Here is a 25,785-nt window from a genome sequence, read left to right on the forward strand (position 1 = left end):
TGGTGATACACATGCGTTGAACGACGACGCGATAGTTTTACAGTTTAACAAAATCGAGGGCCAATGAGGCGACGCCCCTAGGGGGAGTAGGGAGCCAGCGCATCAACAAGGCTTGAACCGAGGATGTGATGGTACCTCACTGATGCTAACCATAAAAGTATTAAACAGCCGATGTCTCACAATTTGGTATTCTCTTGTGGGTCAAGAGGACCCTCCTTCTTATTTGGGGTTTTTCCCTGGCACTTGAGTTCACTAGTTAAGAAATGCTCACATAGAGTTTGACTTGTAGCTGTATTTTTGTTGGTTTTCATCCATGTACAACATGCTCTAGGTAGGATGTTCCGTGTCCCGACTAGTTGACTAGGTGGCAAGAAGCAGCTGGCAGACCCAGAGCAGCCATGGAGTGGATGAAGCTCTTGAGTCCGTTGAAGCTCACAAGCAGCGGCAGACCGGAGCTCTTTGCAGATGAAGTGGAGTGCTGCTTAGTGGGCAACGCAGATCTCGATGCAGAAGGTCTACCTCCTCTCAAAGCAGGCATAGTAATCTTCACAACCCACCGCATTCTTTGGATAGATCAGAATAATTGCAAGGGAGGATTCCTCTTACTTTCCTCCATCATCCAAATATTCCCTCCCAAGAAGTCCATCAAGAACATGTTTACAACTCCCCGCATCAAGCTTCAGATTTGCTTATCATCATCAGGCGCCCCTTGCCCCCATAGCCAGAATGCACCCACCTCTTCTATGCTTGTCTCAATCATCTTGCGAAACCAGTCGGCGGGCATTGACTCCGCCTTCTCTAAGCTCGCTGAGATCCTTCAGGCCAAGGCTTGGCGAGTAAACCTCCAACATCAACAAGATTCAAGAAGGGTTTTAATGAGCCAAGAGGGAGTTGGTAATTCTTTGTCGACCGAAGATGTCTCAGGCCCTAGCCGACTGAAGCCTGCCATGGCTGGAGTTTCAGGCATTCTCAGAAGAGAGCAAGAGCAGTGGGAAGAGACTGACAAAAATCTTCATGATGCTTTCCTGGATCTTAAGGCATTAATGGTAAAGCACTCCATGGATGTAGAATTCTGTTTATGCCTGTTCTTTGCATGAGAGAGAGAGAGAGAGAGAGAGAGAGAGAGAGAGAGAGAGAGAGAGAGAGAGAGAAAATGTTATATTAAACCGCTTCAAAAGGCCAAAATGACCTATGAGACCAAATTGGAACAATCTTGATGAATTTGATACAATTTCAAGGTACAAAATAAAATGGACGGAAATAAGATAAATTCTAAATGGTATTGTCATGAATCTAAGCAGCTCAGAGCTGTGTAGCACTATAAAGTGTGTGATGGTGAAGCAATGGGTAGTACAATCTCAGTGTATGAACATCAATGCTTGAGGATGTCCGGCCTCGAGCGTTGTTCGAGGGTGTACCGCATTGGTTTTTGTAGAATCTCGCCGATGTCCATCATGGTAAGTACTCTTACTAGGCATCTTGCATGTCGGGCTAAAGTAATCCGTATTCTTTGTTGTAGTCTCCGTCGATGGTGTGAGGTACCCCTCACTCACAGGCATCTAGATCTCCCTAGCTCCGTAGCTCAATGGATTAGCGTACTTCTGGTGTGGGTGATAGCTGGGCTCTGTTGAGTGACTTGCTCCTCTGTCTGCCTAGTAGGTGGTCTGAAGAAACTTGTAATCCGCCTCTAAGACTGTCTCTTTGCTGGTCTCTGCAACAGACTCTCTCTGTTTGCGTATCTCGAGTAAAAACAATTCAAGACATCTTTGATCCTGATATCTCATGACCCTAGATAGTGGTCCAAAAATTCTCCGAAGAGGTAGTGAAATTGCCCCCGCATCTGGTAGTGTACCGGACAATGCATATGTGATGCAACTCTGTCTCGCAGGCTCCAAATGACATAGCTTGCATATCCTAGCCTTTGAAGGTATCTTCCTAAATTTGCTAGTATAGACCTCAAGCTGATGTAAAGAGGTGCGTAACTGACCCATAGGGCACCGTATCTGTCACAAGGCGGGCACCACGTGCCAATAGAAAAGAACAGACTGAACAGACTTTTGGCACTTCAATAACAATTGAACGGAAAGAGAGAGACGACACGCGACACGGAGTGGCGGAATTCCACCCCAGAGAGTATTGGCCCCAAACCTTGGCGCCCCTTTCGGTATTTCTTTATATTGCATCATCAAAGTACAAGCCGGTACTCCAGACTCTGCACCTTCTCCAGGAAGCATGCCAGAGAATGAGCCCTAGCCTCATATTTAAAGGCCCTTGGCCTGAAAAGCAGTTATAGTAAAAAGCCTTTAAAACTCAAAAGCTTCTGGTTCAAAAGCAAAGCCAAAAAGCTGCCAGCGCAATTTACAGAAATCCATACAGCCTGCCATGTCATCAGCTAGCGCAAAACGCAGAAATCCGTACAGCCTGCCACGTCATCATGTCAGCGCAATTTTCGGAATTTGTCTGTTGCCTTAGGGTTAGGGTTTTTGGCAAAAATTAGGGTTTGCAGGTTTTAGGGTTAGGGTTTTCAGCATTAGGGTTTTCAGCAGTTAGGGTTTTTGGCAGACATTAGGGTTTAGGCGCCTCGGCCACATCTGTACGTTGACTCCATTCTTTAGGCTTTGACACATCAGCAGTTTGTTACAGTATCCCCCAAGATAATTGTGTATCCATGTAACTGGGTCTATCACAAACCCTTCCTCCATCAATTGGAGAAGATGCTTGTCAGGTGCAGCGGAATTGAAATGGTCAAGATCTAGGTTTTACACTTACACAAATCCTTTTCTTTCTTTCCTTGCGTTAGTGATTCCTTTTAGCTTGAGTGATGGTTCCTTTTACTTTTTCCTGAAGAGAGTGAATGGGAGAGTGCGGTAGAGATGTGTAGAGGGAGAGAGAAAGAGAGAGAAGAGGAGAATGACGCTTGATGGGGCCCCCCACACCCATAGTCACAAGGGACGCGTGAGGGGACGGGGCTCAAATGGATTTTTAGTGTAAAAAAGAGGACGGGACGGTAAGTGGGGACGGGAAGCTAAAAAATGGGCGTCCCCTATGACTATGCCCACACCGTCGTCGATGTGGTATTTGCTTTTGATTGCGTAAATGGAATGTACACACAATGCAATACCTCAAGTGCAGACTGTACTGACTCAAATAATGAGTGTAGCCGCGGTAACTCCTCAAGATGAGGCACCTTAGGGGCTGATTTGATGCACCTTTGAATCGTTCTCGGTGTGGGATTGCGAATGGCCACCAAGGGGTAGATATTGGGGCTGATTTGCGCTCCGCTCCCGATGTGAGGGGAATGAAGGGCTGAAAACTGGTTGCAAAAACGCAGATCTGGTGCGCAAAACGCAGCAGATCTATCGTGTAAAGCAAGGCTGAAAACGTAGATCTCGACGATGCCGATGATGGACAGCAATGTGAACACTTGATGACGGCGAGGGAATGGTCGAGGCTCGATGGGCTGCCGAAGTATCTGATTGCAAGGGGGAACTCGTTAGGGAAGATCCAAGCCGCTTTCCGGCGAGGGGAAGGACTGAATTTTGAAAACGATGAGGCTGATCTGCCCGCTGGTGCTAGCACTAGGGCTGATTTGGCAATGCAAGGCCAAAACGCTAGGGCTGGAGGCTGTTGCAGAAAACGCCAGGCTGATCTGGGCAAAAACGTTGGCTGCTCCCTTTGCTAAAGCTATCTGCAAGTCACTGAAAATGCTCCTTGCTTCCTTTATAGGGCTGAAATTTGGGTTATAAACCAAGTAAGGGCTAGTAGGGCAAATTATCCACCAGACCTAACAAATAAATCATAAAAATGATTCGTTAATAAATTGGTCTAGGGGGTGAGTTTCCATATGAAACTATCTCCACGACGACTTTTGAGAGAGAGGCTCCTTTGGGTGATGTGGAAATGGCCAAAACACAAGGATGGTGATGATGCATCTACTCGCAAACAATGGATTGCCTCTTGGATTAACGATGCCTTTGTTGGTTACTGGTGAACAATAACCTTTGCTGCTCCAACTTGGATGGTGTGAACCAAACTGCAAACTGGAAATATTGCTTGTAAAGCGAATAGCGGAATATGCAAACGCCTCCGCGAAGGTTACCGGCCAACCCATGCTGCCCCTAGGTGGGAAGATTGGCGAGAGCAACCCCGAATGTGAGATCAAGATGGATATGTCCTTTGGAATGGCCACAAACCATGATAAGTCCTTTGGATGATGTCTCATGAAATGGCGAAGTAACTCCTTAAAGATAGAGACTCCTCTTGGGGCTTCGACTAGATTGCCGTATGATAGAAGCTCTAGATGACTCCTCGTCTATGCAATGGATGTGGCTACAATTGTAGGCTCACGATGATTACGAACTCTGGCGGAAATTGCGTTACAAAGTGATGACGTGGCATGACCAAATGGAAGAGAAATGGCCGAGTGGACAAGAGAAACTGACCAGACTTACTTAAAGAACTTATGAAGCATCGGTCATGGGGCCTAAAACGCTAAAGACCAAAAGCTTGAACTCTGGGAGACAATTCTCTACAATGCGCTGACATGCTGACGTGGTAGAGTGTACGGATGCCAACATGGCGGGGCTGTACGGAATTTCTGCAATTCGCACTGCAGGTGCCACGTGGTAGGTTGTACAAATTTCCGTGATTTACGTTGGGCTGCTAATGTGGCAGTTTTATCCAAGCTTTTGGATCAGTTGCTTTTGATAAAGATGCCTTTGGGGCTCTGCTTTTGGGCATCCCTTGTAAGAATAAAACAGCCCCTGGGGCCTCGTTCTACAAAGCATCTGGACGTAGAGTCTGAGAGCAGAGGACCTCTGGAGTTGTATTCTTGTTGTGATCAATAAATAAAGAAATACCTAAAGGGGCGCGAGTCTTTGGGGCCAATGCTTCTGGGCGCGGAACTCCGCCGTGCTGTGTCGACTCTCTCTCTCTCTCTACATTAAAGTTTAGTGACTTTGAAGTTTTTGTTCGTGTGTTGCTATTGATTTCTTGCTTGGAGTATCCAACCCGTTACAATGGTGTTGGAGCTCAAAAAGATTCTTCTTCTAGGGAGGATCCGATCCCTTCGGCAACACACATTGATTCTCGAGGAGAATTTGACAGACCAATCAAGTTTCTATTGTTTAACAAAGAATCTTCGTGTCCCGACACCGAACTTATTAGCCACTCCCACCCTTTGTCCATCGCGCATCGGGCGCGTTGTTGTCTTCATGGCTTTGTCTTAAAGGGCATAAGCCATAAAGAACCCCAGATTACACATGGGTTTTCGTAGAGAATCTGACAGAAAATAACACCTTTCAGGGGGGAGGCGAAGAAAAGTTGAAATCTGGCGCGAGAATTGAAGAAAAGAATGAAGATTTGGACAAATGCTTGGCGGAAAAGCTTGTGAGAGCGGAGTACAAACACCAATTGCAAGTTGACCCATGTGTGAAAAAATTGATCAGGTACTCTAGAGACCTGAGATTTGCGAAACACCTGAAGGATTACCCGATTGATGAGATTAACTCGCGATGGCGTGATGCCATTGATTCTCCTCTCAGGTCGGGAGGAAAGCTGAAAGGACAGACGAGTGCAGAAAAGCGGAAGCTACACTTGCATAAAGAGCTGGAAAGAGCTCTTAACTAGAAGCCAAGCTAGAGAGTTCCTGAGCAGTCCAAGAGCGCGGAAGAAAAGGAAACACGAAAGCAGGACTGATACCAGACTGTATGGAGACCGACCCTGATGAGATGGATGAAATACTGAACTTTGTAGAGCGTGGGGCAAAGTGCGAGACCAAGAAGCCCTTATTTTCTTTGATGGAGAGCCAAGGCCAACTTTATTTCAACCGAATTGGCGGCTCGACTTGGATTTACGTCCGAGGAAATGGATTATGGGGCTACCGGCCAAGGCTGTTCTAGCGGCACCTGGACGGATGTTGCCATTACACCTGTCATTGGCAAAATACGTTTGTATTTTTAGGGGTATTTAGGGCACGAGGACTTTTACATCATGCCTTTGGAAGGGTGTGACATCCTTCTAGGAATCCCTTGGTTCCACAAGAACAGCGCCATGGTCGAGTATAGGGCAAGGAAGGCCATCTTGAAGAATGAGAAGGGCAAAGAGATTGTACTTGATGTAAAAGTGAAGGGCGAGTCCGTTCTCCTTGTCTCAGCTTCAAGAGTTTCCAAATTAATGAAATTCAGTCTTTTTGAAAGAATTGAATGACAATCAAAGGTCAAATTTGTCAGTGTCACAAGGCGGGCACCACGTGCCAATAGAAAAGAACAGACTGAACAGACTTTTGGCACTTCAATAACAACTGAACTGAAAGAGAGAGACGACACGCGACACGGAGTGGCGGAATTCCACCCCAGAGAGTATTGGCCCCAAACCTTGGCGCCCCTTTCGGTATTTCTTTATATTGCATCATCAAAGTACAAGCCGGTACTCCAGACTCTGCACCTTCTCCAGGAAGCATGCCAGAGAATGAGCCCTAGCCTCATATTTAAAGGCCCTTGGCCTGAAAAGCAGTTATAGTAAAAAGCCTTTAAAACTCAAAAGCTTCTGGTTCAAAAGCAAAGCCAAAAAGTTGCCAGCGCAATTTACGGAAATCCGTACAGCCTGTCATGTCATCAGCCAACGCAAAACGCGGAAATCCGTACAGCGTGCCACGTCATCATGTTAGCGCAATTTTCGGAATTTGTCTGCTGCCTTAGGGTTAGGGTTAGGGTTTCTGGCAGAAATTAGCGTTTGCAAGTTTTAGGGTTAGGGTTTTCAGAATTAGGGTTTGCAGGTTTTAGGGTTAGGGTTTCCAACATTAGGGTTTCAGCAGTTAGGGTTTCTGGCAGACATTAGGGTTTAGGCCCCTCGGCCACATCTGTACGTTGACTCCATTCTTTAGGCTTTGACACGTCAGCAGTTTGTTACAGTCAGAACTTAATGAAATTCAGTCTTTTTGAAAGAATTGAATGACAATCAAAGGTCAAATTTGTCAGAACTTGAAAAGAAACAACAAGATTTTCTTCAAGCTCAGGCTGATTGTTTCTTGGAAGGCTTACGAAGAGAGTTACCTACTCCACGATCATTGATTTGATTCCAGGCAATACACCATCGAACCGACCACCTTATTGAGTTAGTTGAGCCCAAAATGAAGATTTAATGAACTAGGAGAAAAGTGGATCTTGGAGAATGTGCATTGACTATAGAGCTCTCAATAAACCATTAAGAACAACCCAAGATCAATGATATACTCGACAGACTTCAAGGGTCTACTTACTTTAGCAGAATTGATTTGAAAAGTGAATATCATCACATCCGAATTGCTTCTGGAGACGTCTACAAGACAGCTTTCAGGACGACTTTTGGTTCGTAGGATTATTTGGTAATGCCCTTCGGTCTCACGAACGCTCCGACTACATTCAACCGCATGATGGATAAGATTTTTAGAGAGTACCAATCATTTGTGGACACTTTCTTCGACGATATCACTGTCTTGTCCAAGAGTGAGGTAGAGCACAAACCATACCAGGAACGGGAAATCGAAACGCAAATAGGGAACGGAAACGAGCATGAATTGCCATTCCCTGTTATGAATACTCACGTCTAAAACACAGAATGGGGATTTGGAACGGGAAGTTGGAATGGGAATAGGGAATGGAAGCCTAAAAATGGCCATTCCTTGTAACTATGGCACATACACCATCTATTATAGGTTTTCCAGGCACTATGGCAACATTAATTGGTTCTAAATGAAAAAGAGCGAGTTCTTCTTGCCAGAGATGCACTTTTTGGGATACAGTCTCAACGGAAGGCGTAAAGATGGACCCGGCCAAAGTTAAGACCACTCGTGATTGGCCTAATTTGAAGAATGTTCATGAAGTTTGAAGCGTTTTGGGGTTGTGCTCTTGCTGTCGGCAGTTCATTCAAAAACTTGCGAAGATTCCTTTGCATGTTGTCACAAAAATATGGAAGCGTAAATTGACTTTTAATTGTACTTCAAATACTCAAGAGAATTAGAGAGAGAGAGAAACTTCATTGGGGACCAGAAGATGGGCTGGTCCCCCCCCATAAAGAGAATATCTTTATTACTAAGGGAGAATCTTTGCAAGCACAGGAACGGGGGGAAAGTCCGTCCTTTGTTCTTTCTTGGCCTTTTTTCTGCTTCTGACTGAGAGAGTAGAAGAACTGCTCTCTGACTACTGAGAGGATCTATCCTCTTCTGCAAGATTTTGGGAAGCTCTCGTAGGAGAGAGTCTACCTTCCACAAAACTCATCGGAAGCTCTCACGAATGAGGGTCTATCTTCCGCTAACTGTGCCACTTTGGACGTAATCATTCTTGCAATCAACCAACCACAGAAACATGCAAAACACACACACACACGCTTGCTGTAATTTTCTGCACATAATAAAAAATTGTTACCTGAGCGCGTTCCAATGCCAAAATGGAGGTCCTTTTCGCGATGGAAATGCTCCAAACTTGGTGTATGTGTAGAGTAGGTAGTGGGGAATAAGATTCTATTAAGACTTTGCTGAAATTCACCCTAATACAAGTGATTAGGGGCTGAAAACAGGGAATTTGCAGCAGCTAGACAAGGGAGAAAGAGAGTTTTCTACTACTTTACGCGATGAAACTTCTCCCAAAGCTGCATGCAACCATGAGAGGCCTTGTTCTAGGTGATGGGTGCTCAGAGGCTCCACCTACACCACAAGGTGTTGCTCTCAAGCTTCAATGGAGAGCTTCACTGCGTAGAGGATGGTCAACTTGGGGGAGGTAGTGCACTGCCAACCTGGCAAGAGGGGGAGGGGCTGCTCTCTTATAGCCTCCCAGAAGAGGGGGCGCTAGCATGAAGAGAGGGAGAGAGAGAGAGAGAGATTGCATGGGAAAGTGTGCCAAGTGGCACACTTACTTTAAAATTTTTAAACCATTCAACTTTTGACTTTAAAAATCCTATGCTAGTTAATGAAATGTGCAATTAAGTGCACAACTGCACACATAGATGCAACAAATGAAAACGTTATCTGCTCCCTAGCGCATTGACTTACCAGCAATGCTCTGGCATTACCTGTTTGCACTTGTCCTGCCATTTGGTCTAGCGCAAATCATTTAAGAATACTTTTAACTAACTTATCCTAAGGCCGTAAAATAATCAGGCCTTAGGGTTATTATTCTAAGGACCCCATCTCATTCCTGTGCTTGCACTAGCGCGCGTAATTTTCTGAGCCTGAAATCTGAGGCTACTATCTATCCCTTCATTGAAGACCGGATTTCCCAATCGCTAGGGCTTCAAGGTATTTTCTGCTAGGGTCTTCCTGAGGTGCACTGGCCCAAACTTGGGCGCACCTGAGGCCCCAGAACTGCTAAATCTATTTTGATGTGCACACAACTAATTAGATAATTCCTTTCTCGTAAATAAAGTAATTATTTACAAAGTCTGACTTAGTTACATCCCTCTTGGTTCTAAACAGTTGACCTCAACTGTAGAGCGTCAAGATAACTGTGCAAGATGTCTGGGTAGTCCTTAAGATCGGACTCAGTCATCCACTTTGAATCTAAAGGAGTGTAATTCTTGAACTTGACTAAATACTTTCAATGTAGACTCCCCGACTTCAGTTGTCTCTCCGAGTGGTGTATTATCTGTTCAGGTTGAAGGATTTCCTCAGTCTCTTCGACTTCTGGAGGATCTTCTTGTACTGGCGCCACTGGAGAAGGTCCAACATATGGTCGGAGGAGACTGACATGAAAAGCATTATGGATGCGCCAGTTAGAAGGCAAATCCAATCTGAAAGTCACATCATTGACTTTATCTGTAATTTTGAAAGGGCCGTAAAATCTATGGGAAAGTTTGACAACTTTCCCTTTGCCGACCCGCTTTTTCAATCTAGCTTTCTCAAACCGAAGCAGGACATATTGTCCTTTTTCAAGATTGAGATTCCTTCTGTGCTTGTCTGCTTTTCTCTTCTGTTGCTCTTGAGTACGAAGAATCGCTTGCTTTGCGTGTTGATGGGCAATATCAATATTGCGCACAAATTCATCTGCGACGAAGATGTTTTCTTTGGTCACCATAATAGGAAGTAAGAGTGGCTTCCCATAAATAATTTCAAAGGGAGCTTTACCAGTTGAGGAATGTATGGTATTATTATACACAAACTCAACTATTGGTAAGTACTGCTCCCATTCGGATTGTCGTTCCGAAACATAGCACTTGAGGAGATCTGAAACAGTGGCATTAGCGATTTCGCTTTGACCATCTGTTTGAGGATGATAAGTTGACGAAAAATCAAGCTTAGTTCCCAAGTTTTCGAACAATGCCTGCCAAAATAGACTAGTCATGCGGGGATCTCTATCGCTGACAATAGTCTTTGGCAATCCATGGTGTTTAAAAGTCTGAGCTAGAAATATTCTAGCTGTGATCAGCTTTGATCGTCTTCTGTACTGGAAGAAAATGTGCTTGCTTACTGAATCTGTCTACTATAGTCCAGATTGTATCATTTCCATTCTTGGATCTAGGAAGATCCGTAATAAAATCCATGGCAATACTTTCCCATGGCGTGTTAGGCACAGGGAGCGGCTGAAGCTTGCCATAAACTTTATGTCTGTCATATTTTACTTTTTGGTAGACTAAACACTCACGTACATGTTTTTCAATGTCCGCACGGAGTGTTGGCCAAAAGAAATACCTTTCGAGGGCACTAGTGGTGGAAGCAATTCCCCGATGCCCGGCATAAGGAGAATTATGTGCTTCATCCATCACCTTCTGTCGTAAGGGCTAAGCTATGCATATTGCTTGTTGACGATAGAGCGTATTATCCCTAATGGAATAAGGTGGCCTTGAGTGACCAGCTTGAAGATCTGCCGAAATTATGGCGAAGTCTGGATCTTGAGGATACATCTTGTTGAGAGATTCTAGCTCCTCATGATAAATTGTTGTTAGTGCATTGATCTTTGGACGCCTGGAGAGAGCATCTGCAACTGCATTCTTTGTTCCAGAAGTGCGTAAAATTTGAAAATGGAACATTGAAAGAAAGTTGGCCCATCTCATTTGCTTTTCTGATAACTTTCTCTCTGTGAGAAAGTAGCGAAGACTTTGATGATCTGTCTTGATAATAAAATCAGCTCCTAATAGATAGTGTTTCCAAATGGAAAGAGCATGAATTACTGCCATTAGCTCTTTCTCGTATATGGAGACATGCAACTCTGCATCTTCAAGGCGTCGACTTTCATAGGCTATCGCGCGACCCTCTTGGTTCAAAACTGCTCCTACACAATCTCCAGATGCATCGCAGTATACCTCGAAAGGTTTGCGAAGATCAGGGACGGTGAGAACAGGTCCGTGACTGAGTAGATACTTAAGCTTTTCGAAAGCTTGTTTTTGTCCAGATCCCCAATGGAATGGAATCCGCTTCTTTGTCAGGTCATGGAGGGGACCTGCTATCGCGGCAAAAGCTTGAATGAAACGCCGATAATAGGAACGGAGGCCAAGGAAACTTCGTACATCATGTACTGTAGTTGGCGTAGGCCATTCTACAACTGCTTGAATCTTATCAGGGTCCATCCTCACCTGATTGTGAGACACTATATGGCCCAAAGAGTGGATTTCTTTTAAAAAGAACTCACTCTTCTTAGCATTCACAAATAATTTGTGTTTGCGTAATTCTTCAAACACTAAGGCGAGATGCTTATAGTGTTCGTCTTCCGACATCTGAGAAGATTAACACGTCATCAAAGAAAACGCCTGTAAAACTTTTGTATGAGTGGAAGATTCTATCCATCATTGTGTTGAATGTAGCTAGTGCATTAGTGAGTCCAAAAGGCATCACTAGAAATTCATACAACCCGAAGGTTGTTCTAAATGAAGTCCTATGCACATCCTGAGGAGCTATGCGGATTTGATGATAACCGCTCTTCAAGTCTATACGACTAAAGACACTTGCTCCTTGTAACTTGTCAAGAATGTTGTCAATCTGAGGGATTGGAAATCGATTCTTGATTGTGATCTTGTTTAGAGATCTATAGTCTATGCACATATGGAATGTGCCATCCTTTTTCTGTTCTAGCAAGACAGGTGAACAATATGGAGAAGTACTAGGCCTTATTAAGCCCTTCTCCAAGAGTTCGTTAACCTGCTTGAGAATTTCCTCTTGTTGCATTAGACTAACTCGATAAGGGGGCTGATTTGGAGGAGAACTTCCTGGGATCAAATCAATTGTATGATCCTCAGGTCGCGAAGGTGGGAGTTCATTTGGAAGTTCATCTACAAAACAATCTTTATAACTTTCTAATAACTTAAGTCTTTTTTTCTCTAAAGAGGAAGAAAGTTGTGAAACAGACACATCTCTCTCTCTTGCAAAATCAAGTACGCTAAAACACACTTTTTCATTTCTTTCTTGATGGCAATGTGATTGGCGATAGGAATACGCCAATCACCTGCATCTGCAAGTACAAGATACTCCTTTCCTTTATGAGCAAAGGATAAGGTTTTCTGAACATAGTTAGGAATGGGATGCATCTTGTAGTGCCAAGGCATTCCGAAGATAACATCGCATCCTTCAAGTGAAGCTAGTAAGAAAGACTCTTGATCTTTGTAGTCGTCGACCTTTAGATTCAACTTCCCTATGATTGGAGTAGAGTTTGAGTTCTGCCCTTTGAAAGCAGATTGTGCTTGAATAGAAACTCCAAAACGATTGGGCTGCAAGTTCAGGTCGTCAGCTAGCTTGGTAGAGATGAAGTTGTCTGTACTACCAGGGTCAAACAAAATAAGAGCCCGTTGGTTGTTGATACTACCCCATGCTTTGAGAAGAGCTCTTTCTTTTCCAGCCTTGGTTGTATTTCCCTGTACATCTGGGACTGCATTGGAAGAGGGTGGTTGCGGAGGTTTGGTAGGACAATCACCCTTCATATGACCAACTTGTCCGCACTTGAAGCATCTTCCTTCACTAATGTAGGTTCGCAACTCAGCAGGAGAGAGATATCTCCCTTTCTTGGGCTGATTTGGCTTTGCTTCTGCTTCGGAGGTGGTTCTTTTCTTCTTTTGCGAAGAAGAAGTAGAGGTAGGCTGCTCATGGAGAGCCTTCTGCTTGGCATGGTAAGTGCTTTGCTCCATCTTCCTAGGAGTACCCTTGTCATGTATTCCATTAGCTATGCGGGCTGATTCCATAAGTATCTGCAAGTTACCTCGAGGGTGAAGCTTCATAGCCTTTTGCAAGGCTTCATGCAAACCTGCTTCAAACTTGCGCATCTTCTCCGAATCGTCAATCTTCTTAAATGGAGTGACTTTCAAGAGAACGTCCCAAAACCTATCCACATAGCGTGGAACAGTTTCGTTCTCTGACTGTGAAAGTCGATCCCATTCTTTCTTTACCTCTTTCTCATAGTCTGGAGGAAGGAACTGTGCGTAGAACTCCTTCTTGAAAGCAGTCCAATCTTGGGGTTTGCGATCTTCCAGGATAAGGGTTAACCACCAACTGCTGGCGGTGCCTTTCAGGTACATACTGACATGGCGAAGCTTGGATCTTTCTTTAAAATTCCCTTCAGCAAATGCAACTTCGAATTGGCGGATGAAAGCCAAAGCTTTGTCATTATCACGCCGTCCATTGTAGGTGTCGAATTTCACATCTTTATCTCCCGACTTGAATGTTTTCTGCCTGTGGTGCTTCTTCTTATGGTGCTCCTTCTTTCTATGCTTGGACTTCTTATAGATAGGAGTCTTTTCCCTTGAATGCACTTCTTGCTGCGACGGATCGTCAAGAAACATGTCTTCCGGAGCAACGATGTCATCCAAATCCTTCATAAAAGAGAACTGAGGGGAATCAGGGGGATTCTGCTCTTGAACCTTTGGGTTAAAACGCACATGACGTTCTGGAGGTTTCCTCTGCCTCTCGCGCATGCGGGAGGTTCCAATCAAAGGATCTTTCCTTGGTTCTGGCGCCTTTCGGTTCTGCGGGATCTCTCCCGACCCCATCGGCATTTTCTCCTTCCCTTTCTCAAGAGTATGGAGAATCTTTTGGACTTTTGGATGGGAGAGAGCTTTTTGCAACTCTTCCACCTACTGTTGAAGGAGAGAGAACTCTATCTCGTGTCCTCCCATTTCTGCAGTCTGCCAAGAGTCGTCAGTCCCTTAAGGAAGAGAGAGATGACCTTGCTCTGATACCACTGTCACAAAAATACGGAAGCGTAAACTGACTTTTAATTGTACTTCAAATACTCAAGAGAATTAGAGAGGGAGAGAAAGCTTGACACTTCATTGGGGACCAGAAGATGGGCTGGTCCCCCCCCCCCCCATAAAGAGAATATCTTTATTACTAAGGGAGAATCTTTACAAGCACAGGAACGGGGCGAAAGCCCGTCCTCTATTCTTTCTTTGCCTTTTTCTGCTTCTGACTGAGAGAGTAGAAGAATTGCTCTCTGACTACTGAGAGGATCTATCCTCTTCTGCGAGATTTTGGGAAGCTCTCATAGGGGAGAGTCTACCTTCCACAAAACTCATCGGAAGCTCTCACGAATGAGGGTCTATCTTCCGCTAACTGTGCCACTTTGGACATAATTATTCCTGCAATCAACCAACCACAGAAACATGCAAAACCCACGCTTGCTCTAATTTTCTGCACATAACAAAAAATTGTTACCTGAGCGCGTTCCAATGCCAAAATGGAGGTCCTTTTCGCAATGGAAATGCTCCAAACTTGGTGTATGTGTAGAGTAGGTAGTGGGGAATAATATTCTATTAAGACTTTGCTGAAATTCACCCTAATACAAGTGATTAGGGGCTGAAAACTTGGAATTTGCAGCAGCTAGACAAGGGAGAAAGAGAGTTTTCTACTACTTTACGCGATGAAACTTCTCCCAAAGCTGCATGCAACCATGAGAGGCCTTGTTCTAGGTGATGGGTGCTCAGAGGCTCCACATACACCACAAGGTGCTGCTCTCAAGCTTCAATGGAGAGCTTCACTGCATAGAGGATGGTCAACTTGGGGGGGGGGGTAGTGCACTGCCAACCTGGCAAGAGGGGGAGGGGCTGCTCTCTTATAGCCTCCCAGAAGAGGGGGCGCTAGCATGAAGAGAGGGAGAGGGAGAGAGAGAGATTGCATGGGAAAGTGTGCCAAGTGGCACACTTACTTTAAAATTTTTAAACCATTCAACTTTTGACTTTAAAAATCCTATGCTAGTTAATGAAATGTGCAATTAAGTGCACAACTGCACACATAGATGCAACAAATGAAAACGTTATCCCTAGCGCATTGCCGTACTAGCAATGCTCTGGCATTACCTGTTCGCACTTGTCCGGCCATTTGGTCTAGCGCAAAGCATTTAAGAATACTTTTAACTAACTTATCCTAAGGTCGTAAAATAATCAGGCCTTAGGGTTATTATTCTAAGGACCCAATCTCATTCCTGTGCTTGCACTAGCGCGCGTAATTTTCTGAGCCCGAAATCTGAGGCTACTATCTATCCCTTCATTGAAGACCCGATTTCCCAATCGCTAGGGCTTCAGGTTATTTTCTGCTAGGGTCTCCCTGAGGTGCACTGGCCCAAACTTGGGCGCACCTGAGGCCCCAGAACTGCTAAATCTATTCTGATGTGCACACAACTAATTAGATAATTCTTTTTTCGTAAATAAATTAATTATTTACAGAGTCTGACTTAGTTACACATGTGCTGACTCAGGAAGGGTTTCCTTTTACTTGGGGCCGCCAAAGATTGCAGCTTTTCACTCTCAAGGAAAAGTTGACACCAGGACCAGTATTGGCTTTGCCAGACTTGCAAAATCCCTTTGAAGTTTACTGTGATGGATGTGGTCGTAGTTTGGGAGCAGTTTTGATGCAAGAAGGCCATGTCATACCTTACGAGAGTAGGATGTTTTCCTGAGCGCGTTGCACAGATTTATGAGAAAGAGCTTCTGGCAGTTATCCATGCTCTTACACAGTGGCGACATTTTCTACTTGGAGTCGACTTTACCGTCTTCACAGACCATCAGAGTTTACGCTACTTCTTGTCTTAGAAGCAGCTTTTGGAAAAGCAAACGAGATGGGCTAACATTCTGTCACACTTTCATTTTTATATAGTCCATGTTCAGGGTGCGTTGTCTTGTAAGCCCTTGGTTCTGGCTATTTTCGCGATTCATCGTAGAAGCGCTTTGAGGATATGGTAGATCAGTACGCCACTGATCCTGATTTTGCTGACACCTTTCTTCGGTAGCAGAGTGGGGAGACAGTTTGTATCTATGTCAGACTTTGTAAATAATTAATTTATTTAAGAGAAAAGAATTATCTAATTAGTGTGTGCACATCAAAATAGATCTAGCAGTTTCTGGGGCCTCAGGTGCGCCCAAGTTTGGGCCAGAGCACCTCAGGGAGACCCTAGCAGAAAAATACCCTGAAGCCCTAGCGATTGGGAAATCGGGTCTTCAATGAAGGGGTAGATAGTAGCCTTAGATTTCAGACTCAGAAACTTATGCGTGCTAGTGCAAGCACAGGAATGAGATGGGGTCCTTAGTATAATAACCCTAAGACCTGAATCATTTTACGGCCTTAGGATAAGTCAGTTAATGTATTTTTTTTAAATTGTCTATGCCGGACCAAATGACCGGACAAGTGCGAACAGGTAATGCCAGAGCATCACCGGTACGGCATTGCGTTGGGGAGCAACTAACAATTTCATTAGTAGCATCTGTGTGTGCAGTTGTGAGTTAATTTTCACATTTCATTAATAGCCTAGGGATTTTTAAAAGTGAAAGTTGAAGGGTTATTAAGTAAGTGTGCCACTTGGCACACTTACCAATGCAAACTAACTCTCTCTCACTCTCACTCTTACCCTCTCTCTCTTCCTAGTGCCCCCTCTCCCTGATGGCTATTTAGGAGCCCCTCCTCCCCCATTTTCAGTGTTGGCAGTGCTCCTGCCCCCCCTATTGTGAGTATGCCCTACGCATTGGAGCCCTCCATGGAAGCTTGAGAGCAGCCCCTTGTGACATATGTGGTGGCCTCGTGCTCCCATTGTCTAGAACAAGGGCTCTCATAGCCATAGCCAGCTTTTGGTGAGGTTTCATCGCGAGAAGTTACAGCAGGCACTCTCTTCGTAGAGTGTGGTGGCTGTAAATTCTCTGTTTTCAGCCCTTAATCACCTCCTTTAGGTTGAATTTCAGCAAAATACATATAGAATCTAGTTCTTCTCTACCTACACTACGCGTACACCAAGTTTCGTGCAATTTCATCGCAGAAAGGTCTCTATTTCGGCTTTGGAAGGTGCTTAGGTGACATTTTCAGGTTATGTGCAGAAAATTACAGCAAGCATGTGTGCGTGCATTTTGCGTGTTTCTCCCTTGTTTTTGTTGCAGGAATGATTATGCATAAAGGGACTCAGTTAGCGAAAGGTAGACTCTCATTTTTGAGAGCTTCCAAAATCTCATAGCAGAGGGTAAATCCTCTCAGTATTCAGAGAGTAGCTTTCGCACTCTCTGAGTCAGAAGCAGAAAAGAAAGAATAGAGGAAGGGCTATTGCCCCGTTCTTGTGCTTGTAAAGATTCTCCCTTAGTAATAAAGATAATCTCTTTATGGGGGGGGGACGAGCCCATCCTCTGGTCCCCAATGAAGTGTCAAGCTTTCTCTCTCTCTCTCTCGTATTCTCTTGAGTATTTGAAGTACAATTAAAAGTCAGTTTACGCTTCCGTATTTTTGTGACAGTGGTATCAGAGCAAGGTCATCTCTCTCTTCCTTAAGGGATTGACGACTCTTGGCAGACTGCAGAATGGGAGGACGCGAGATAGAGTTCTCTCTCCTTCAACAGCAGGTGGAAGAGTTGCAAAAAGCTCTCCCATACAGAAGTCCAAAAGATTCTCCATACTCTTGAGAAAGGGAAGGAGAAAGTGCCAATGGGGTCGAGAGAAATCCTGCAGAACCCAAAGGCGCCAGAACCAAGGAAAGATCCTTTGATTGGAACCTCCCGCATGCACGAGAGGCAGAGGAAACCTCCAGAACGTCATGTGCGGTTTAATCCAAAGGTTCAAGAGCAGGATCCCCCTGATTCTCCTCAGTTTTCTTTCATGAAGGATGTGGATGACATCGTCGCTCCAAAGGACATGTTTTTGGACGACCCGTTGTAGCAAGAAGTGCGTTTAAGGGAAAGGACTCTTGTACTCAAGGAGTCTAAGCATAGAAAGGAGCACCATAAGAAGAAGCACCACATGCAGAAAACATTCAAGTCGGGAGATAAAGATGTGAAATTCGACACCTACAATGGACGGCGTGATAATGACAAAGCTTTGGCTTTCATCTGCCAATTCGAAGTTGCATTTGCTGAAGGGAATTTTAAAGAAAGATCTAAGCTTCGCCATGTCAGTATGTACCTGAAAGGCACCGCCAGCAGTTGGTGGTTAACCCTTATCCTGGAAGATCGCAAACCCCAAGATTGGACTGCTTTCAAGAAGGAGTTCTACGCACAGTTCCTTCCTCTAGACTATGAGGAAGAGGTAAAGAAAGAATGGGATCGACGTTCACAGTCAGAGAACGAAACTGTTCCACGCTATGTGGATAGGTTTTGGGACGTTCTCTTGAAAATCACTCCATTCAAGAAGATTGACGATTCGGAAAAGATGCGCAAGTTTGAAGCAGGATTGCATGAAGCCTTGCAAAAGGCTATGAAGCTTTACCCCCGGGGTAACTTGCAGATACTTATGGAATCAGCTCGCATAGCTGATGGAATACATGACAAGGGTACTCCCAGGAAGATGGAGCAAAGCACTTACCATGCCAAGTAGAAGGCTCTCCATGAGCAGTCTACCTCTACTTCTTCTTCTCAAAAGAAGAAAAGAACCGCCTCCGAAGCAGAAGCAAAGACAAATCAGCCCAAGAAAGAGAGATATCTTTCTCCTGCTGAATTGAGAACCTACATTAGCGAAGGAATATGCTTCAAGTGTGGACAAGTTGGTCATATGAAGGGTGATAGTCCTATCGAACCTCCTCAACCACCCTCTTCCAATGCAGTCCTAGATGTACAGGGAAATACAACCAAGGATGGAAAAGAAAGAGCTCTTCTCAAAGCATGGGGTAGCATCAACAACCAACTGGCTCTTATTCTGTTTGACCCTGGCAGTACAGATAACTTCATCTCTACAAAGCTAGCTGATGACCTAAACTTATAGCCGAATCGTTAGCACAATCTGCTTTCAAAGGGCAGAACTCAAACTCTACTCCAATCATAGGGAAGTTCAATTTAAAGGTCGACAACTACAAAGATCAAGAGTCTTTCTTAGTAGCTTCACTTGAAGGATGCAATGTTATCTTGGGAATGCCTTGGCACTACAAGATGCATCCCATTCCTGACTATGTTCAGAAAACCTTATCCTTTGCTCATAAAGGAAAGGAGTATCTTGTACTTGCAGATGCAGGTGATTGGCGTATCCCTATTGCCAATCACATTGCCATCAAGAAAGTAATGAAAAAGTGTGTTTCAGCGTACTTGATTTTTGCAAGAGAGAGAGATGTGTCTGCTTCACAACTTTCTTCATCTTTAGAGAAAAAACGACTTATGTTATTAGAAAGTTTTAAAGATTGTTTCGCAGATGAACTTCCAAATGAACTCCCACCTCCTCGACCTGAGGATCATACAATTGATTTGAACCTAGGAAGTTCTCCTCCAAATCAGCCCCCTTATCGAGGTAGTCTAATGCAGCAAGAGGAAAGTCTCAAGCAGGTTAACGAACTCTTGGAGAAGGGCTTAATAAGGCCTAGTACTTCTCCATATTGTTCACTTGTCTTGCTAGTACAAAAAAAGGATGGCACATTCCGCATGTGCATAGACTAAGATCTCTAAACAAGATCACAATCAAGGATCGATTTCCAATCCCTCGGATTGACGACATTCTTGACAAGTTACAAGGAGCAAGTGTCTTTAGTCGTATAGACTTGAAGAGCGGTTATCATCAAATCCGCATAGCTCCTCAAGATGTGCATAAGACTTCATTTAGAACAACCTTCGGGTTGTATGAATTTCTAGTGATGCCTTTTGGACTCACTAATGCACCAGCCACATTCAACAAAATGATGGATAGAATCTTCCACTCATATAGAAGCTTTACAGGCGTTTTCTTTGATGACGTCTTAATCTTCTCAGAGACGGAAGATGAACACTATAAGCATCTCGCATTTGTGTTTGAAGAATTACGCAAACACAAATTATTTGTGAATGCTAAGAAGAGTGAGTTCTTTCTAAAAGAAATCCACTATTTGGGCCATATAGTATCTCACAACCAAGTGAGAATGGACCCTGATAAGATTCAAGCAGTTGTATAATGGCCTACGCCAACTACAGTACATGATGTACGAAGTTTCCTTGGCCTCTTTTTTTATTATCGGCGTTTCATTCGAGCCTTTGCCGCTATAGCAGGTCCCCTCCATGACCTGACAAAGAAGCGGATTCCATTCCATTGGGGGTCTTTAGAAAAACAAGCTTTTGAAAAGCTTAAGTATCTACTCAGTCACGGACCTGTTCTCACCGCCTCTGATCTTCGCAAACCTTTCGAGGTATACTGCGATGCATCTGGAGATTGTGTAGGAGCAGTTACGACACAAGGTGATGAATGAAGCACATACTTCTCTTTATGTCGGGCATCGGGGAATCGCTGCTACCACTAGTGCCCTTGAGAGGTATTTCTTTTGGCCAACACTCCGTGCGGACATTGAAAAACATGTACGTGAGTGTTGAGTCTGCCAAAAACTAAAATATGATAGACATAAAGTTTATGGCAAGCTTCAGCCACTCCCTGTGCCTAACACGCCATGGGAAAGTATTGCCATGGATTTTATTACGGATATTGGATCTAAGAATGGAAATGATGCAATCTGGACTATAGTAGACAGATTCAGTAAGCAAGCACACTTCAATCCAGTGAAGAAGACGATCAAATGGCTAGAATATTTCTAGCTCAGATTTTTTAACACCATGGATTGCCAAAGACTGTTGTCAGCGATAGAGATCCCCGCATGACTAGTCTATTTTGGCAGGCATTGTTCGAAAACTTGGGAACTAAGCTTGATTTTTCATCAGCTTATCATCCTCAAACAGATGGTCAAAGCGAAATCGCTAATGCCACTGTTTTAGATCTCCTGAAGTGCTATGTTTCGGAATGACAATCCGAATGGGAACAGTACTTACCAATAGTTGAGTTTGCGTATAATAATACCATACAGTCCTCAACTGGTAAAGCTCCCTTTGAAATTATTTATGGGAAGCCACTCTTACTTCCTATTATGGTTACCAAAGAAAACATCTTCACCGCAGATGAATTTGTGCGCAATATTGATAATGCCCATCAACAAGGAAAGCAAGCGACTCTTCGTACTCAAGAGCAACAGAATAGAAAAGCAGACAAGCACAGAAGGAATCTCAATCTTGAAAAAGGACAATATGTCCTGCTTCGGTTTGAGAAAGCTAGATTGAAAAAGCGGGTCGGAAAACGGAATGTTGTCAAACTTTCCCATAGATTTTACGGCCCTTTCAAACTTACAGATAAAGTCAATGACGTGACTTTCAGATTGGATTTGCCTTCTCATTGGCTGTTAGTCTCCTCCGACCATATGTTGGACCTCCTCCAGTGGTGCCGGTACAAGAAGATCCTCCAGAAGTCGAAGAGACTGAGGAAATCCTTCAACCTGAACAAATAATACACCACTCGGAGAGACAACTCAAGTCGGGGAGCCTACATCGAAAGTATTTAGTCAAGTTCAAGAATTACACCCCTTTAGATGCAAAGTGGATGACTGAGTCCGATCTTAAGGACTACCCAGACATCTTGCACAGTTTTGTTGACGCTCTACAGTTGAGGTCAACTCTTTAGAACCAAGAGGGATGTAACTATGTCAGACTTTGTAAATAATTAATTTATTTACGAGAAAAGAATTATCTAATTAGTGTGTGCACATCAGAATAGATCTAGCAGTTTCTGGGGCCTCAGGTGCGCCCAAGTTTGGGCCAGAGCATCTCAAGGAGACCCTAGCAGAAAAATACCTTGAAGCCCTAGTGATTGGGAAATCGGGTCTTCAATGAAGGGGTAGATAGTAGCCTCAGATTTCAGGCTCAGAAAATTACGCGCACTAGTGCAAGCACAGGAATGAGATGGGGTCCTTAGAATAAGAACCCTAAGACCTGAATCATTTTACTGCCTTAGGATAAGTCAGTTAATGTATTTTTTTAAATTGTCTATGCCGGACCAAATGACCGGACAAGTGCGAACAGGTAATGCCAGAGCATCATCGGTACGGCATTGCGTTGGGGAGCAGTTAACAATTTCATTAGTAGCATCTTTGTGTGCAGTTGTGAGTTAATTTGCACATTTCATTAATAGCCTAGGGATTTTTAAAAGTGAAAGTTGAAGGGTTTTTAAAGTTATTAAGTAAGTGTGCCACTTCCCACACTTACCAATGCAAACTAACTCTCTCACCCTCTCTCTCCCCCTCTCCCTGATGGCTATTTAGGAGCCCCCCCTCCAGTGTTGGCAGTGCTCCTACCCCCCCTATTGTGAGTATGCCCTATGCATTGGAGCCCTCCATGGAAGCTTAAGAGCAGCCCCGTGTGACATATGTGGTGGCCTCGTGCTCCCGCTCCCATTGTCTAGAACAAGGGCTCTCATAGCCATAGCCAGCTTTTGGTGAGGTTTCATCGCGAGAAGTTGCAGCAGGCACTCTCTTCGTAGACTGTGCTGGCTGTAAATTCTCTGTTTTCAGCCCTTAATCACCTCCTTTAGGTTGAATTTCAGCAAAATACATATAGAATCTAGTTCTTCTCTACCTACACTACGCGTACACCAAGTTTCGTGCAATTCCATCGCGGAAAAGGTCTCTATTTCGGCTTTGGAAGGTGCTCAGGTGACATTTTCAGGTTATGTGCAGAAAATTACAGCAAGCATGTGTGCGTGCATTTTGCGTGTTTCTCCCTTGTTTTTGTTGCAGGAATGATTATGCATAAAGGGACTCAGTTAGCGGAAGGTAGATGCTCATTTTTGAGAGCTTCCGTTGAGTTTTGTGGAAGATAGTCTCTCGTTTTCGAGAGCTTTCCAAAATCTCATAGCAGAGGGTAAATCCTCTCAGTATTCAGAGAGTAGCTTTCTCACTCTGTCAGTCAGAAGCAGAAAAGAAAGAATAGAGGACGGGCTATTGCCCCGTTCTTGTGCTTGTAAAGATTCTCTCTTAGTAATAAAGATAATCTCTTTATGGGGGGGGACCAGCCCATCTTCTGGTCCCCAACGAAGTGTCAAGCTTTCTCTCTCTCTCTCTCTCCCTCTCTCTCTCTCTCTCTCTCTCTCTCTCTCTCTCTAATTCTCTTGAGTATTTGAAGTACAATTAAAAGTCAATTTACGCTTTCGTTTTTTTGTGACACAGTTGCAGGCTATTCCATACGGGACGGCTATTTGATGCGGAAAACGATGTTGTGTCTTACACAGCCTTTGAGGCAAAAGGTTTTGACAGAGTGCCATTGTCCACCTGTTTCGGGCCACCGCAGCATAGGTACCACCTTGAAGGGTGTTGAGTGTTACTTCTACTGGCCGAGGCTCAAAAAGGATGTGGACGAGTTTGTTTGCAGTTGCTCAGTATGCCAAAATGTCAAGTTTGACAGGGATAAGGCACCAAGAATTTCATAGCCTTTACCCATACCCTCTCGTCCTTGGGAAAGCATAGCCATGGATTTTATTTTTGATCTTCCCAAGATCAAAGTCGGCATGATGGCATTTGAACAGTCATCGATAGATTCAATAAGCAGACTCACTTCACTTCGGTAAAGAAGACAGTTAAGCCCGATCATTTGGCGAAAGTGTTTGTTTCACAGATTTTTCGATTACATGGCATGCTTGAGTCCATAGTCTCAGACAGAGATCCTCGATTCACTAGTTTGTTTTGGAGGGCAATCTGGGGGAACATTGTCATGCGGTTGCAGTTCTCGTCCTCTTTCCACCCACAGCCAAACGGGCAATTTGAGATGGCCAATTTAGTGGTTTTGGATTTGTTGAAGTCTTATACTTTGGATCAAAAGACTCAATGGGAAAAGTATTTGCCCTTGGTGGAGTTTGCCTACAACAACACAATTCATTCATCGACTGGGAAGGCGCCATTTGAGGTAATCAAGGGTGCTATAAAGGTACCACCATTTCTAAGCACCAAAGGTAAGATGTTTGAAGCAGATCAATACACGCGAGATCTAGACACTGCTTTTGCCAAGGTTCGCGAGGCTCTTGAGAAGTCTCAAGCACGGCATAAAAAGGTAGCGGATAAGCATTGACGTGACTTGCAGCTAAAGGAAGATGATCGGGTGCTCTTACGGTTTGAGAAGGCATGCTTCAGGAAACGAAAGGGAGAGGAGCAGCTTTTTCCAAAGCTAAGTATACGGTACTATGATCCTTTCCAAGATCAATGATGTATCCTTCAGACTGAAGTTGCCAGATACTTGGAAGATTCACAATGTATTTCATGTGAGTCTGTTGAAGCCTTTCAAAGGTACCAATGGAGAGGGAGTGTGAGGAGCAATTTGAAGTGGAAGAGAACGAGGAGATTCTCGGTCCGGAACAGATACTGGTTTACAAGAAAAAGGAAAGTGAAAGGTAAAGTGAACGGCGGTTCTTAGCCAAGAACTATTCCGCATTGGATGCGAAGTGGATGGAGGAGGAGGACCTAGCAGATACTCCTCTCTTAGAACTTTACCTTGAGGCTTTCGGTCTAGCTTTGACTATCCGGAGACATCCCGGAGATGAGCAGGGTTGAATCTGGTGTAGACGAGACTTCACAAGAGGGGAGTCACTCCGCTCCTTTGTCATAGGTTACCTAGATGGAATAAAGTCACTGATTTCCCTTTGGATTTCAGGGATACTGATGGGCTAATAGTATTCTGCTGAATGACTTTATGAAAGAAGTACTTTGAACTTGGAATTCCCGAAATGTATCTGATTTTCGTGGGCTCTCTCATGTGAGTAGTGTTTGAGTGCATGTTTGAAAGACGAAATGACTGTCGCATTTCAGTCTAGAGTTTCCAGAGAGATGAGATGGACATGATAGCAATAAGAATTAGTCAAATGAGAGATATGTGGAGATCTGGGATAGATCTAGATGTGATTGCTAAACACGTTGCCCATTGATCATAATTCTCATCCAAGATCTCGATGGAAATATAATGTGAATGTGATTTGAATTTTCAGTGTGAACTCAGTGTGTGATTTGTGAATTGCATGCTATACGGATGGTCATGGGTATAGTTCGCTTGATTGGTAATGTGAAATGAAAAGATATGAATCTGATAGTAACCCGATTTAGTAGATCAAGGACATCCATAAAAAGATAAGTGTGGTTTGATGTGATTGCTAAATGTTACAATGATCAGGATTTGTATCTGAGACCCTTGATATAAATATGATTGATCAGTGATTGATATCTTTGTAGAAGTGCTAGATCGGTCGAGGCTGGTGCATGAGTAGATATAGTCAGTGTCTACCGGAAAAAGTTTCCGTTTTTCGGTTGTTTGTGTAGGTGTAATCGAGGGTGATTATAATTCTTTCAAGAGGGGGAAATGTCACAAAGTGATGACGTGGCATGACCAAATGGAAGAGAAATGGCCGAGTGGACAAGAGAAACTGACGGGACTTACTTAAAGAACTTATGAAGCACTGGTCGTGGGGCCTAAAACCCTAAAGACCAAAAGCTTAAACTCTGGGAGAAAATCCGTACAATGCACTGGCATGCTGACATGGCAGAGCGTACGGATGCTGACGTGGTAGGGTTGTACGGAATTTCCGCAATTGGCACTGCAGGTGCCACGCGGCAGGCTATATTTA

General features: G+C 44.1%; 1 protein-coding gene across 1 annotated transcript in view; it reads left to right on the top strand.

Moving 5' to 3' along the window:
* Window positions 1-269: 269 nt before the first annotated feature.
* The window catches only part of LOC147447847 (EAP30/Vps36 family protein), a 90,666-nt gene continuing 65,150 nt past the window's right edge, over window positions 270-25,785 (top strand). Inside the window, exon 1 of the mRNA XM_086523659.1 lies at window positions 270-1,046. Within this exon, the coding sequence (XP_086379785.1) occupies window positions 399-1,046 (648 nt within the window). The 5' untranslated portion in view covers window positions 270-398. The remainder of the gene's footprint in view (window positions 1,047-25,785) is intronic.

Source organism: Adiantum capillus-veneris, chromosome 11 (genome assembly GCF_014529385.1).
Source record: "Adiantum capillus-veneris isolate H3 chromosome 11, ASM1452938v2, whole genome shotgun sequence".
In the NCBI taxonomy this organism is placed as follows: domain Eukaryota; kingdom Viridiplantae; phylum Streptophyta; class Polypodiopsida; order Polypodiales; family Pteridaceae; genus Adiantum; species Adiantum capillus-veneris.